The sequence below is a fragment of the Canis lupus genome, chromosome 24, assembly GCF_048164855.1.
Source record: "Canis lupus baileyi chromosome 24, mCanLup2.hap1, whole genome shotgun sequence".
Classification (NCBI taxonomy): Eukaryota; Metazoa; Chordata; class Mammalia; order Carnivora; family Canidae; genus Canis; species Canis lupus.
The window spans coordinates 15,332,074-15,347,654 of NC_132861.1; the positions used below are offsets into that span (position 1 = coordinate 15,332,074).

General features: G+C 36.1%; 1 protein-coding gene across 16 annotated transcripts in view; it reads right to left on the reverse strand.

The window, feature by feature from the left end:
* LOC140615803 (phospholipid-transporting ATPase IB) overlaps positions 1-15,581 on the reverse strand; it is a 570,784-nt gene that overhangs the window by 172,020 nt on the left and 383,183 nt on the right. For all 16 annotated transcript variants that reach the window (XM_072795750.1, XM_072795748.1, XM_072795745.1 and 13 more), the window contains one exon: positions 212-286. In XM_072795750.1, coding sequence (XP_072651851.1) covers positions 212-286 — 75 coding nt within the window. The remainder of the gene's footprint in view (positions 1-211; positions 287-15,581) is intronic.

The window sequence follows — 15,581 nt, forward strand, 5'->3', positions numbered from 1 at the left end:
GTTATTCAAGAATGATCTGCTATGATTGAAACCATGTGTGGAGAGCACGGGCTTCTGCAGGATGTGTCGCAGCAACAAAGGCTCTAAAGATATATTTGTGCTGCCTGCTATGTATACAGATGATTGACTTAGATACACTTCCCAGACATAAACAGTAAAGGAATGTCACTGAAGTTCTGCATGCTATCTGATAGAGATGGAGAATGCTTACCACATTGTACAAGCCGATGCACCAACGTTCAAATAAAATCTGCCCAGAAAATCCATTAACAAAGGCGAACCAAAGCTGAAAGAGAAGAAAGTTCAAGAAGTTTTATATCAATATTGACCTAAATGTTTCCATTCACTGAAGAAGTAGCAGGGGGAATGAGGACCACCAGCTGGACACAGCTGCTGAGGGATAAAGAGCCACAGGACGTGGCGGTCGTTCTTTCATAAAATATAAGTTCCCAATATCACATGTACCGATATTTTAAGGGAAATGTATCTTAAGGCATATGTCAATTTGTTAATGTGCACACATTTACGGAAAAGCAACTTATGTTTAATTTATTTTGAATATGTTTTGTGGCGACACTTTCTCATTGATTGGAAGAGTCTCAAATTCATGCTCTTTTTCCCTATAAAGTTGACTTGATAAATATGATTTATCTTTGTTGGACTTTCAAACAGATAAAAACTATAAATAAAAAACAACAAAAACTCCTTTGTTGGTCATTTGTGTGTTTAGCTCATAAAATATCGACCCTCCTTAATCGAATGTCCACCACTTCAGCAAAGGTCAAAAGGTGGTAATATTGAAGAAACATGCTCAAATCATCTGGAGTAACATGGGATGTATAAATAAATAAAATGTAGACGATTATTTATGTCTTCAAGTGGACTATAATTCTAATTGATTAAGCAAGACCAACATAAAAACAACTGCAGAGCAAAATGCCAGGGAATAAAAATATTTTAGAGAAGGAGCCATCAGGCAGGCATAATTAGGAGAAGACGTGGAGCAGTAAGAGTGCAACAGAAGAGGGGCGAGCCATCATGAGGATGAACGAAAACGTGATTTAGAAGGCAGTGAATATGGAAAAATGGAATACAAAATGCTTCTGTTTAAAAGTCATCTAAATTTATGGGATACAACAGGATTCCAGTGATTTGGGGGTAGACTTTAAAGCATCCCATGTGAATTACAGAATCCACCTTAGTGGTAAAAAGCATGACAGACTGAATCTGTTACTATAGTAGAACTACAATTACAACACAGAGGAGCTACACCATGATAGTAAGAGTTGAGATCAACTCTGCTACTGCAATGTTACTGAGTCAGAATTTTTCAAATCAGCTTCTTGAACCCACCAGACTAAGTTCCTTCTTGCAAGTTCCTTCTTGCAAGAGGAACTGTTCCCTACACTGTACAACTGTACTGAGTGTGATACCTAACATAAAGGACTCACCGAGTTCCAGTGGGATCAAATGAAATACACCTCAATTCAAATGCCAGATGAAGTTCTCGTAAGCACAGCTTTCAGGATCTTGTACCCTGGTTCAAAATACTACTACAGTTCTCCCCTAAACCTAAGATAAGCTTGCTGACCTTACTGACCTTCAAAAATCTGTCCACATGCCAACTCACTCTTAAATCCAACTCTCTCCCAAGAGGTCCCCATGAGGCATGGCCGTTCTCAGTCAAAAAATACTGATGGGGAACTAAGAATCAGAAGTCTGTGCTGTATTCTGCATTCAGAATATTTTTACAACATCTGTTCAAATATTAGCTGTCCCCTAAAACAACATTTCCAATCGCACAGCTTTCTAACCACTTGAGGCCTTGACAATCAACACTTCAACCAAACTTTTGGTGCAATGAGAACCTGAATCCACATCTGACTCAAGCATATTTGTAAATTGTTTCAAGAGTTTTAACCTTATTTCCTCACAATTACGTTTTACCTCTATATTCTCCTATTCAAACAAGTGAGCAAACACTAATAAATGTCTAGTGAACACCAAACTATTTTATTGCTTAATTCAGTTAATTCATCTTTTGTTGAAGGTAGAGTAGTGATATTTCTATAGCTCTCCTCTTCCCCTACTATCGATTGAAAAAAGCAAAAATAATTGAAAATAGAAAATAGCTATTTTCAATGAAACTATGGGACAGTCTTTATTAAAATACAGGTGACACAGAACGGAAATAATAAACACAAGATTACCTCAAACAAGGGGGACTGCCAATAGACAAAGCCTACAGAGTAAAAAGTTTTCCAGGAAATAGGAAACAATCCAAGAAACAGCTGAACCAACTCTTATTTAAAGGTGAAATCTAGAAGCAGGGACAAGTCATGGCCTAGGTCCCTTGCCCTATTCAGCACAGCAAGCAAAATGAAGGTGAAGGGCTATGGACACGCAAACACCGTTTCCCCCCAAGAAGCAAGTGAGGAGGATGGTAGTTAAAGTACGGAGCCTAAATGACCATCAACTGGGTGGTGACTGACCGAGGGAACCTGGAAATAAATAAATGCAAATTCATCCAACAGAAAACCCATAACATACAGGCATTCACTCTGAGATACGGGGCCCTCCAACTCGCCAAAGGAGAAGAAATGGTGGTGAGGGAGGTACTTATTGCAGCAAAGTGACAGCTGCCCAGGGTGGAAGAGGCAAATATTTGATGAGAAAGTGTTCTGAGACAATTCTGCAGCCCCTCTTCCCTCGACATCATCAGAAAATAAGAAGGAAAACAAATATATATGTATATGAAATAGTATGATAGATAAATGACAATAATATGAAATGATCTCTACAGAAGGAACTAGGTCATAGGGCAGAAGAATATCTTGAATGCTCCTGAGAAACACAGAAGAGCTAAAGAAAACGTGACTTTTCATGAAACGAGCTAAAATAAGATGTATAAGATATCAAAGAAGGAAACAAATAAGTCTAACAAATTATGGTTCATCCTTAACAATGCAACACTGGGCAGACATTTCAAAAAGTAATATAAAACTCATAGATATGTTAAAATGAAAAATATCAAGGTATATGTTAAATGGGTCATGACTGTGCAGAATAGTTGTACATACTTTTACATGGCAACTTTCCGGAAGACATAAAAGAAACATAATATTCATTATTTTTAGGCAGAAGTGTTTTTCAGGAGGTAGTATGGACTCTCATACTTCTTGTACAGTTCTAAACCTTTCAAAACATGTTCATATTTTATTTACATAACTATTTCAAGCAATAATTCTCAACTAGGATTGATTTTTCCTCTGAAGGCAATGACAATGGCTGGACACCTTCGTGAGGGTACTATTAGCATCCCATGGGTAGAGGCCGAAGATTTTGCTAAATATCCTCCAATGCCCAGCATAGCTCCCTACAACAAAGAATCATCTGGCCTCAAATGTCAATAGTGCTGCCACTGGGTGAAAAATAAATTTATTAAGTCAACCTGATAAAGTTAGAAATCTCAGTGTAACACGTTTATTATAAGCAAAATAATGGTATGTGACGGATTACACAAAGGCACACTTATATTTGTGTTTACAGGCTGTGGGTTGAGAAAGCTTCATTTCCTGCCCCCCTGGACGGATCATACATAGAACCATAGGCTCTTTTCTGTAGAGGCCATGGTAGCACCAGATACGAATCTAGAACTTCACACATTGAGATCCTTATACCAGAAACATATCTTTATAAATTGTTAATGAGAAATTATTCTAAAGACTGAGTGAACTCCATGTAACTAAGACACTCATGTTGTGGAAAATAGACAATAAGGGAAAAAAATCCTAGGATATCAACCATTTCTTTCTCAGCATTAATCTTCGCTCCAAGCAATCCTGAACCATGTAAAACATTTTAATCTTTACTTTGGATTAACATCTTGATTAGTTGAATGTTGGGATATTTCCTCTAAGCAGCCAGTGCTCTGATTCTGTCCAAGTTGGCACTGGCTTGGCCACATGTCTCTCTAAAGATTTTTGATATGTTTGTACTAATTTTTATCAGTTGCAGGTGGTGCTGCAGCTTTTTGAGAAGTATAAACATGCTTGTTCTCAACATTTCCAGTTCAATTTCAATCTCCATTCAAATAATCCATCATTAGACGATAAGACCTGTTTATTTCATCAGAAATATTTGCAGAGAAAAAAGAAATTAAAACCAAAATAAATGAAACAAACAAACAAAAAATCCATCTCTTAATTTCAAAATCCACAAACTGGTTTTCTCTTACATTGTAAACACTCAAACTTGATTTCATTTTGGCAAGAGTTCCATAGGTGAAATGGAAAAAGGAAAGAGAACACACTGTATTTTTAAATAATTCATACAAATGTACTTAGTTTTTATTTATTTATTCATGAGACAGGTATCAGTGGCTCCCTGACACACTATAAAATCAGACTTTCACACTGGGTAGCCATATCCAAATGTTAATTCATATATAAAAAAGAAACCACTGCCTGATTCCTAAACATTAATGTCATTTTTGGTGGACCACAACCTCCAAGCTGCATACATCCAACAGTGCATACACCCCACAAGGCAAACAGACAGCCTGTTTCCCTGCTGATGGAGTTACTTGGATTGTGCTTAGAGCCACTACATTTTGCTCTTCTGGATTAATGGGGAGAAAGATTCCTGCCTTCACTTTCTTGTTAACTAGGAATGCTATTAAATGAATACAGTCAAAGCAGAGGGAGCCAAGTTCTGCCTGGCCGGCCTCAGACTTGGTGAGTTGGTGGGAAGACCTGCCAAGCACTGACTTGCCAAGCTCCTGGGGTTTCTGGTCCTCAAATGTAGGGCTGTTATGAGCAAACTGACTCAAACTTATTAAATGGCTTTTCCTTCTTGGAAAAAGATCCTTCTTTGCTTTAACTGCTGCTTCACTGCCAAAAACGCAGTAACCGTCTTGGCTAATTGCACAGACTCCCGTCTAGAGGTCCGGGCCGCATTGCACAATCTCAGTGGGCTGTACCTGCTGCCACTCAGGTTCTCAACTAACAGTCGACATACTTAGATGATTGCCTCATTTGGGAAAGGGAGGACCTGTTCCTCGATTTACTCTGTTCTTCCAAGACCCAGGGTAGAAGACTGAGGTGGGAAAGTACCCTACAGGGAATAATTAAATAAATTAGCCATATGGTTTCTTGCTAAAGTGGCAATAACATCATGATCTACTGATTTGCACGTCAGGGTCTGAGCTGATTAACTGGCATTAAAGATACCTGTTTAAAAGTCAAAGGGCCACAGTCTTTCTGGAATTTGATCTGGCAACGTGTAGTAGGATAAAGAATAAGCATATACTTCATCTAAAAGTTCCTAGTTTTAGAAATTCATTCTCATAAATAAAAGCTCTTCCATATAAAAACGTTTCTTGTTTTTCAGTATTATTAATAGTGGAAAGCAAAAAATAAAACAAAGCAAATAGCGCAGGGAAAAAAGTCCTGAAAGTTCTTTATTAGGGAGTGAATGTAGCAAGTCTGTAAAATATTAAGCACTTATCTTTTAAAATTTTAAATCTATAGGTATGTAAGTGAGGGAACGTATGACAAAGAAATAGTATTAGATTGACAAAAGAAAAGGCAAAATAAATAGGTAAGTTGGTAGGTAGGTATGTAGAAAGGAAATTAAAAGAAAAAATTCAAGGATGCTATTCTAGAGCAAGGGTTGTCAGAAATAATAATGGTAATAATAATAACAGTAGTAACAGCAAGATACTCTAAAAACTTCCCCCTCAAGTGTTTCAGTCCAATGAATTATGGGATGGAGTGGTCCCCATTAAATAGTGACTACTGGGCAGCCTGGGTGTCTCAGTGGTTTAGTGCTGCTTTCGGCCCATGGCCTGATCCTGGAGACACGGGATCGAGTCCCACGTCAGGCTCTCTGCGTGGAGCCTGCTTCTCCCTCTGCCTCTGTGTGTGTGTGTGTGTGTGTGTGTGTGTGTGTGTCTGTCTCATGAATAAATAAATAAAATCTTTAAAAAAATAAATAGTAACTACTGTAATAAATGGGCAGGGCTTCAGCTCTAAAATCTTTGGGGAGTTTTCTCTGAGTCGATCCTGGACATGTACAATGCTAACAGCCAACACTATATACTTATAAAACTCATAAGGACTTTTTAAGGCAAGCAAACAAAAAGAAAGTCTTAATGTGTACAGGATCCATTTTTTAAAATTGTTTTTTTAAGTAAGCTCCATGCCCAATGTGGCACTTGAACTCACAACCATGAGATCAAAAGTAACATGCTCTGTGAACTGAGCCAGTGTATAAAATCCATTTTTTTTGTAGAATCACAAGAAAGATGCCATAAATTTAATGTCTTTGTATGAGTGCAAAGGAAGGTAGCCTAGTTAAACTGTTCCTATTGAGTACCTGGACAGGAATGGAGGCAGATGAGAAATTATTTTTCTTTATACATCTCTATGATTATTAAACAAATCAGTATTACATTAAAGAATTATGTAGGAAAAAAGACCTTGTTAATGTCTATCACTGTACCATGCACATTTCTCTGTTAGCTTGTCACATCTATAATTTTTGTCACACTGCTTGCTGTCTGTCTGGTCTGTCCCACCATGTGTAAGATGTATGAGGTCAGAAATTATAAAAATTCTGCTTACTATTATGTACTCAGAATCTGTACAGTCCAGGAGTTCATTAAACGAATACATGCAGAATATTAGCATTTAACATTAAAAAGGTAAGGTCACTCAAACAGAGCACAGGACAGATCATGAAATCGGCCAAAGATATTTCATCCTAGTTTGAGCATTTAATTGCTACATGAGCACAGGCAACTTCCTTAATCCCCTAGCTTTATTTTTTTGATGAACAAATGGAAAGGCCACAAACTGCAGAATGGTCAGTTTGGTATTTTTGATGATGATAAAAGCTAACATACGTTCTGTGCCAAGAATTTTCACAACATTCCAAATGAATATCTCATTTAAATCTCATAGCAATTTTCTTAAAAGATATTATTTCTTTATTCATGAGAGACACACAGAGAGAGAGGCAGAGACACAGGCAGAGGGAGAAGCAAACAAGCCTGATGGGGGACTCAATCCTGGGACCCCAGGATCACACCCTGGGCCAAAGGCAGGTGCTAAAACGCTGAGCCACCCAGGGATCCCCTCTCATAGAAATCTTAACAAGTAAGTATTGTCTGTATTTCACAAATGAGGAAATCAGGGCACAGGGAAGAGATATTAGGGCTGGTACCAAATAGGTAGTTGTTAATACCAGACCCTGTATAACATGTGATTTAAAAAACAAAAACAAAAACATTGAAGTTAAGGCAATTTAGAATTGAGCAAACATTTATGGCTACTAATTTACAACATTGATGTTTTAAGATTGTAACATGAACACAATATTTCACAACTATAAGCATATAAGCAAATCAAAAAACTTGAGAAAATTATCCAAATCTTAAGCCTCTAATGCCATGTAAGGAAGCTAAAGGATCCTTTTTACATTAGGGTATGTATATATATATACACACACTATATGTATAAACACTATATATATATAGTGTTTTTGAAAAAAGGGCTGCAAAATCTTCCCCATTTTGCATAATAAAATGCAGTCACTCTGGTTTGAAACATTTTCCTGCAATATTGTGAGCTAAAATATTGTGATCCTTTGTTATTATTGAAACCAAGCTAGTAGACAATCAAAAGCAAACTTCTTGCACTTCATTATTCAGTCTTTGAATAAAAAGACAACACAAATACTAATGTGACGATCTAAGTTTTGTTTAATTGAACTAGAGTTTCAAAAATCAAAGACAGAAACTATTCATGAAAATAAATTTAGCATATGATGTACACATACACATTTCTTACTTTATTTTCCATTAAAATCCTAAATGATACAAAATATTAAATCTTACAACCCAAAAGTCACAAGAGTTAGTGAAGGAAAATCTAGTAAACACTTTTAAAGTTTCTTTAATCATTAACTTTTCAGTGCTACAAAATTCCCCCCCCTTTTTTTAAACTCCCCCCTTTTTATGAAATGATGTGCTTATCCAATAGAGCACCAGGTAAATACAAAATCATGGTTCTCTCCCATAAAAGACCATAATACCGACCAGATGGTATAGGCACAATTAAATTGATTTTTAATAAGGAATTCTTGGCACAATAGAATGTAATCACTCCAAATTATGTCAAGGACTACTTACTTTTTTTTTTTTTTTTAATAGTTCAAGGCTTAAACTCTTCAGTCTAAATTCTGTGCTACAGTGTTAGGGAACAAAATAGCTCTGGAGACCAGTAATGAAATAATGAGCCTTTCATCTGGAGGTCATTGGTTAGGATCTGGTATCGTTCATTAATGACACAGTTGTTTCCAAACCGTGGTGTTGGAACAGCGGCGGGGGGTTTATTATGGAAGGAGTAGCAGGAATATGTATAAGATCATTTCATTTATGGACAAAACCTATGGCAAAAATTCAAAAACATGTGTTTTATAACCAATAAAGTAATGCTCTTAACATATTGGCGATAAGATTTAATGCCTGGCTCCACAGACCTGGGTTGTAAGAAAGCAGATTTTTGATGCTGTGTCTCCACCCCCATCAGCCACCTGACGTCTGTAGCCTGAGCAAGGTGTGACATTTTCTTACTTTCTTGCTCTGGAAAGTAGGGAAAAGGTGTGCCTTCTCTCTCAGGGAATTATGAGGAAATAATCTCATGTACTTTTAAAAATTCCGTTATTGACCTATTTACTAAGATCTTGCTTCAAATTACACTCTGTGCCATTCATCGGGAGTAACAAAGATGAAGCATATATCATCCTTGCCATTAAAGAATTCAGCTTGGTTGAGGACAGGTTTGGGGTGAATCAGAGGCACGAAAATGCTCTTTGGGGACACTACAGAGGGAGCACTCCTTTAGGAGTCACCACAGCTTTTCCAAAGGTGGTGGGTACTTGGAGTATCAGATTCCATTAATCAATTTGGTGGGGGTAGGGGTGAATGGGTTACAGGTAGAGGGAACAACTTGTGCATAATTATAGCAGATGTGAATTTCCAGGTGGCTAGAACAAAGAAAATGAAGTGAGAGGAGAGGGCTGGTCCACACTGTGAAGGACACTGGACACCAGGTGTTCTTCAAGTATGTGAACAGCTATGCATGTATTGCCAAAATGTACTTCCAAACCTGAACAACTCTCTTAATAGATTTTTGTTTACTTTATTGTAACAAAATATATATAACTTAAAATTTATAGTTAATATAGTTAATATATATAACTTAAAATTTATCATTTAAACCATTTTTAAGTGTAAAATTCAGTGGCATTAGGTAACGTTCACATTGTTGTAAAACCATCACCACTATCTCTAGAGTTTTTTCATCATCCCAAACAAAATCTGTTCCCATAAACAACTGCCCATTTTCCCTCCCTCTTACCTCTGGTAACCACTCTTCTACTTTTTTTTTCTGTGAATTTAGCTGTTCTAGTCATTTCATATAAGTGGAATTGTGCAGTATTTGTCCTTTGTGTTTGTCTTTTATCTCTCAACATAATGTTCTCAAGACTTATTCATATTGTAGCAATTATTAGAATTTCTAAGGCCACATAATACTTCATTGCACATATTAACCACATTTTGCTTAGCTATTTATTCATTGATGGCTACTTAAGTTGTTTCTGCCCTTTGGCTACTGTAAATAATGTACCTATGAACCCTGGTGTCCATATATTTGAATCCTTGTTTTCAATTCTTTTGGATATATATCCAGAGGTAGAATTGCTGGACTATAACACAGTTCTATGCTTAACTTTTTGAGGAAGCTCCATATTATCTTCCACAGAGGCTGTATCTTTCCCGCCTGCAAGGCATAAATATTCAATTTCTCTACATCCTCACTAACATTTGTTATTTTGTTTATTTCTTTTTAATAGTAGACATACTAGTGGGTATGAATTGACATCTCATTGTGGTTCTGATTTGCATTTCCTTAGTGGATAGAAATGGTGAACATGTTTTCATGCTTCTCAGCCATTTGTATACTTTCTTTGGAAAAAATGCCTATTCAAGTCCTTTACTGATTTTTTAATTGGGTATTCTTGTTGTTGAGTTGTAGCAGTTCTTTATATATTCTGGATATTAATCCCTTATCAGACACATGATTTACAAATACTTTCTCCCATCCTGTGGGCTGTCTTTTCACTCTATTGGTAGTATTTTTTGATGCACAAAAATTTTAGTTTTCAGTAAGTCCAATTTATCTGTATTTTCTTCTGTTGTCCTGCTCTTGGTGCCACATTTAAGAAAACATAGCTGAATCCAATTTCATGCTCCCCTCTATGTTTTCTTCTAAGAGTTTTAGAGTTTTAACTCTCATATTTAGGTCTTTGATCCAGTTCGAGTTAATGTTCCTATATAGTATAAAGTAAGGGTCTATTTTTATTTTGCATATGGATATTCATTTTCCCAGCACCATTTGTTGAAGAGACAACCCTTTCCTCATTGAAAGGTTTTGGCATCCTTATAAAAAATCACTTGGTCATACACATAAGGGTTTATTTCTGGGCTCTCTAGTCCATTGCTCTATACATCTGTCTTTATGCCAGTACCACACTATTTTGATTACTGTAGCTTTATAGCAAGGTATGGAATCAGGAAGTGTGATTCCTCCAACTTTGTCTTTCTTTTTCAAGGTTGCTTTGGCTATTTGAGGTCCTGTTAGATTCCATAACAATTTTAGGATGGGTTTTTCTGCTTCTGTAAAAACTGTCATTAGGATTTTGATAGAGATTGCATTGACTCTGCAGAGTGCTTTGGTCTCAATATATTTTTAAGGTAATGTAATTTTTAATGATAAGGACAAGCAGTTGAAAAATAATTTATGGCATAATGTAAATATTGACATTTTAAAACAAATTTCATCATTCTTTTAATGTATCCAATGGATTCTAAGTACTACATACAAGTGGATGCCCATTATAACTCACTTTAAGAAAGCCATGAACAAAGACCTAACAATCAGAAAGTTTACATCATTCTTTTCGTCTTGAACTTGTTTTCCATTCCACTTGACTCAGATATAATTTAATCCTAATTTAATGTATTTTTGTTTTAAAATCTTACATTGATCACCCTATAATATTACATAAGAATAGAAATTAGAATCAATTTTCTTTTAATTTCTTGTGGCTATATAGCTCTAAGTGCTCTAAGTGTTCTTCTGGATTCAGTTTTCATTACAAGTACTAGAGTATACAATTGATAAAAATATACATTTGATAATCATTAAATAATAAAAAAATTTTGTTGGAAATACATCTTTTAATGAGATAGATGGAGCCAAGTACCTACCCTCTCTACCCATTAGTATATTTAACTGTGGAAGGGTATCACCTATTGCTAGACTGAGACAGGGTTCAGCATCATTTGTATTTTATAGATTTAAGTCCTGAGAAATCTAATTCACATAATAAATGAGAATGTAAAGTTTTATTAGAGCAATATCCATCAATACGTTGGATCTCTGAGCCATTTGCTAAAAAATAACACAATGCTCTAATACTAAAGTTATTGGAAATAATCTATGTGCTGACATTTTGATTAGGTCCTTTTTTAAAGTTTTCTGAGAGCAAAGAGACAAAACACATTGATTTGCCCAAGATTTTGTTAACTATTCATCACAATAATTTACTTTATCTTAATTTCTAGGAAGTATACCTAAAGACTATACCAAGAATTTTCAAGTAACTTTTAATATTCTTGCTATGTTTTCATTTAGATACAATATTTTATTTTGGGGAAAAATAAAATATTTTTAATTTTTAATACACTATTGCTATTATATTATTGTTTGATAAAATAGTTTTCTTTTATCACATGGGGCTACCTTATATTGCATTTTCTGTGCATGAGGTCCTCTGAGCACATGACACAGTCACTCTTTATCACATCCTTTAAGTATTTTCCAAACCTCAGAGTTGGAAATTGAGCTGATTCAAGGTTTGGAAGATTTTTGCCATAAAACCTAACTGGCAACACCTATCTTCATTTTTTAACTAATTAACTAACTCAGAAAAAATTCTAGCTTTGATATTCAGTTAAAATGTACATTTTAAAAAAAGATTTTATTTATTTATTCATGAGAGACACAGAGAGAGAGAGAGAGAGGCAGAGACACAGCCAGAGAGCAGGAAGTCCAACATGGGACTTGATACTGGGTCTCCAGGCTCACACCCTGGGCTGAAGGCAGTGCTGCTGAGCCACCCGGGTTGCCCTAAAATATACATGTTAATATTCATATCTCCATGATGAGCATGTCACTTCTGAGCTTCCAGGCACAGATACGTATCAATGGGATGAACAGAGCCTTGCCATGAATATGGTATCCACATGAAATATGGGACAGTTGCCTTCTATGTTTCACACTGAGATTCTCTCTGGACAGTTCCTCAGGAGCTATGTGCCACTGACCACTGTGTGGGGGGTAGAAGAAGGTAGGGTTTTACTTTTTCAATAAATGCTGTCTCGTTGGTTTGTGTCTGAAATCTTTTTGTACCTTGGTGGATGCCCCACAGTGAAAATCAGAAGAGATGAGATGTATGTTTTTCTTTCATAAACTAGGAAATGTTAACTATGGACAGGGAGGTGGGGAAGGAGAGTGCCCTGGAAGTGACCTCTGGGAATGGACTCCCATGGGAAGTCTTCATATGCTCCCAGAGTACTTTCTGCTCTAGAACATGCTTTCTCAGGTCAACTAGGAAGCTTGGCAACTGCAATCAGGCAGGAATGTGGCATAAGCCACTCACCTTTCTAAAAGTTTACCTAATAGAAAACTGTAGACTGGAGAGTCATGAAGGGAAGGAATCAGTTGGGAACAATCTTAGAGATCCTGAGAGGTCCTGTTTGATGGAATTTATATGGAGTGGCAGCCACAGAGGATTCTGAGAGTCCCCTGAAGGGAGACTGGAGCCACAGTCATGATCATGATTAGAGGTAAAGCTTGGTGATGAGAGGGCAGTAGATGAGGTCATTTTGGGGGCATGTGAAATGTGCATTACCTGTGGGCTTTCCAGGAAGAAATTCAAAGTCCAAGGCTGATGTTCAGGGGAGAGTTTTAGATAAGAGAAATGTATGTAATATTAGTAAATAGACAATAATCACATCAACAAGAACAGAAGTTATACAGTGAGAGAACCATGCAGGAGGACAGAAGAAATCCATGGATGGGCTTCTGCATGACAGCAACATTTATAGGTCAGGGGACACAGACAGAAGCAAAAAAGGGCACTTTGCATTAAATTTTATAAATGATACTTGAAGTTTATAGTTCATTTACTTTAACCCTAAATAAATATCTCCTCATGGGCCAGGCACTTCTGCAAGTCCCACCCAGAGACTTCCATTTATACATGATGACCAGAACCAGGTCACACAGCCACCTCCGGAATAATCACTGAGAGTGGCTACAGGAAATGAGGTGACATTCAAGGTCAAGCTAGTCCAACAACCCTGTCTGTCCCATCAGAGCAAAACTACATGACACAATAAAAGCTAAAACCATGCCATACTTTGAAAAACTCCCACTCACTCTGCCCTTCTTTCTAGATGTTACACATAATGCTTCTGGCCATGAACTTCTGGTCCTTAGAAATGGCAGCATCTTCAAAGGCCTCAGATTGTGAGCTGCTTCAGTAGGCTTAGCTATACAATCCCTGAATGAATTAAAATGGGAGACAATGTCAGGAGTGACACTTCTCTCCACTAGTACCACCAGTCTGTCCCAGGCTTACAAATTTGCCAATATAAGGCAGAATGATGCTGGTCAATTAAACTTAGAGGTTCATGTGGAAAACCATCCTTGAACACATTTTCCCTTCTTTTCTCCCTTTTCTTTGCACTCAGCTTTTATTTCAAAATGAACAAGTAGCATTTCCTTAATAAATTCATAGCAATCAAGCTACTGCAATGGCCATTTTATTGCCTTATGCCCAATTATGGCATTATTAATATTTAGAATAAAACATTATTTATTTCATGTAATTTTAAGGTATTGATACAGCTAACTTGTCCATTTTAAGTGTATATATTTATGGTTTCAGAGTAATAGTTTAACTACTGGCAGAAATATATTTTCAATCTTGCCAAAAGCCCTAGAATACTAATATAGACAGTACACCAGTGGTTGCTGAAGGCACTAATTACTGCATGGTACATGTTTTACGAGGAGTTAAGTTCTCAAAATATACTTTCTTGTTACAGATACTTGTCAATCTCAGACTTCTACTAAATAAGCTAATACATAATTTAACCTGAATGGTATATACAACACAATTAATTATTAACATCTGGGAAAAATTCCAGAATTCATCTCAGAGAAGGTCCTCTTAGTTATTATACAAGTCTGTCTGAACATATATAGTATTAATGATGTGTTCTTTATATTTGGATGGTGTAAAGCTCTTTTTTACAATAGAATCTGAAGAAGCAAGCATAGTACCTGTCATTATCTAGATGTGCTCAGAAATTTTCTATTATTTTCACAAATTTTTTTTTGGAAATTTTTCTAGGAGAGGAAAAGAAAATGTGATAAACAATGGGAGAAATTGTCACCTTTTATCACTTGGCCAAATTATTATAAGCACATATTAATTTTATTAAAATCTGAAATGTATTAACTATTCAGCATTTCAATGTTCGCATTATTAGTTGAATGTTAAAACATGTAAATAAGAAATAAAACCTAATTACAGAAGGACTAAAAGCATATACTGGAGAATTTAAGAAGAACTTTCAAAAAAAGAAACCCAGAGAAAATGGAGATAAATATGGAGAAAAAAAGAAAATTTCAAATCAATTTTATTTTGTATCCTCATGGAGATCTAATAAGCTATTACATCTATAAACTAAGATCAGAATGTTATAAGAATAGGAAGAAAAAAATAAAGGACTTGTGAATTTAAAAGAAAAAACATTAGAAAATTCCCTGAAGTTTCAATAGTGACGGGCTAGAGGACTCTCCAAGAGGGCAAAAAAGTTAAATTACAGAAAATATAAGGAGACTGGGAGATAAACCCAGAAAGTTCAATACATGACTTAGTTTAGAAAGACAAAATGCAGAAAATTAAAAGGAGGATATTATATAATTTCCCTGACTAAAGAAAACCAGTCTTTAGGTTGAAAAGGCACATAAAAGGAAAGGACAGCCACAGCCACACGCACACACACACACACACACACACACACACACCTTTGCAAATTTTGGAACACTAAACAAAGAGAAGACAGAATAATATTCTGGAGTATAAATACAAAGGGTTGAGAATCAGAATTGCACTGAGTTTGTCTTTAGCCAGCCAAAAGGAGGGTAAAGGACAGAGAACATTTGGAGAGAAAAAAAGAATTTCAGCCTAGAATTTTATACCCAGCCAATCTACCAATCAAATATAATCATAAAATAAAGATATCCAATGTCTCAAATATACTTCTTATGTAACACTTCAAGGATCCACCAACATATGTGGTACAGGAACATGAGTGAAGAAGTCAAGAATAATGATAACAAGGAATCCAAGAGGCAAACTTCAGTAGCAGGCAG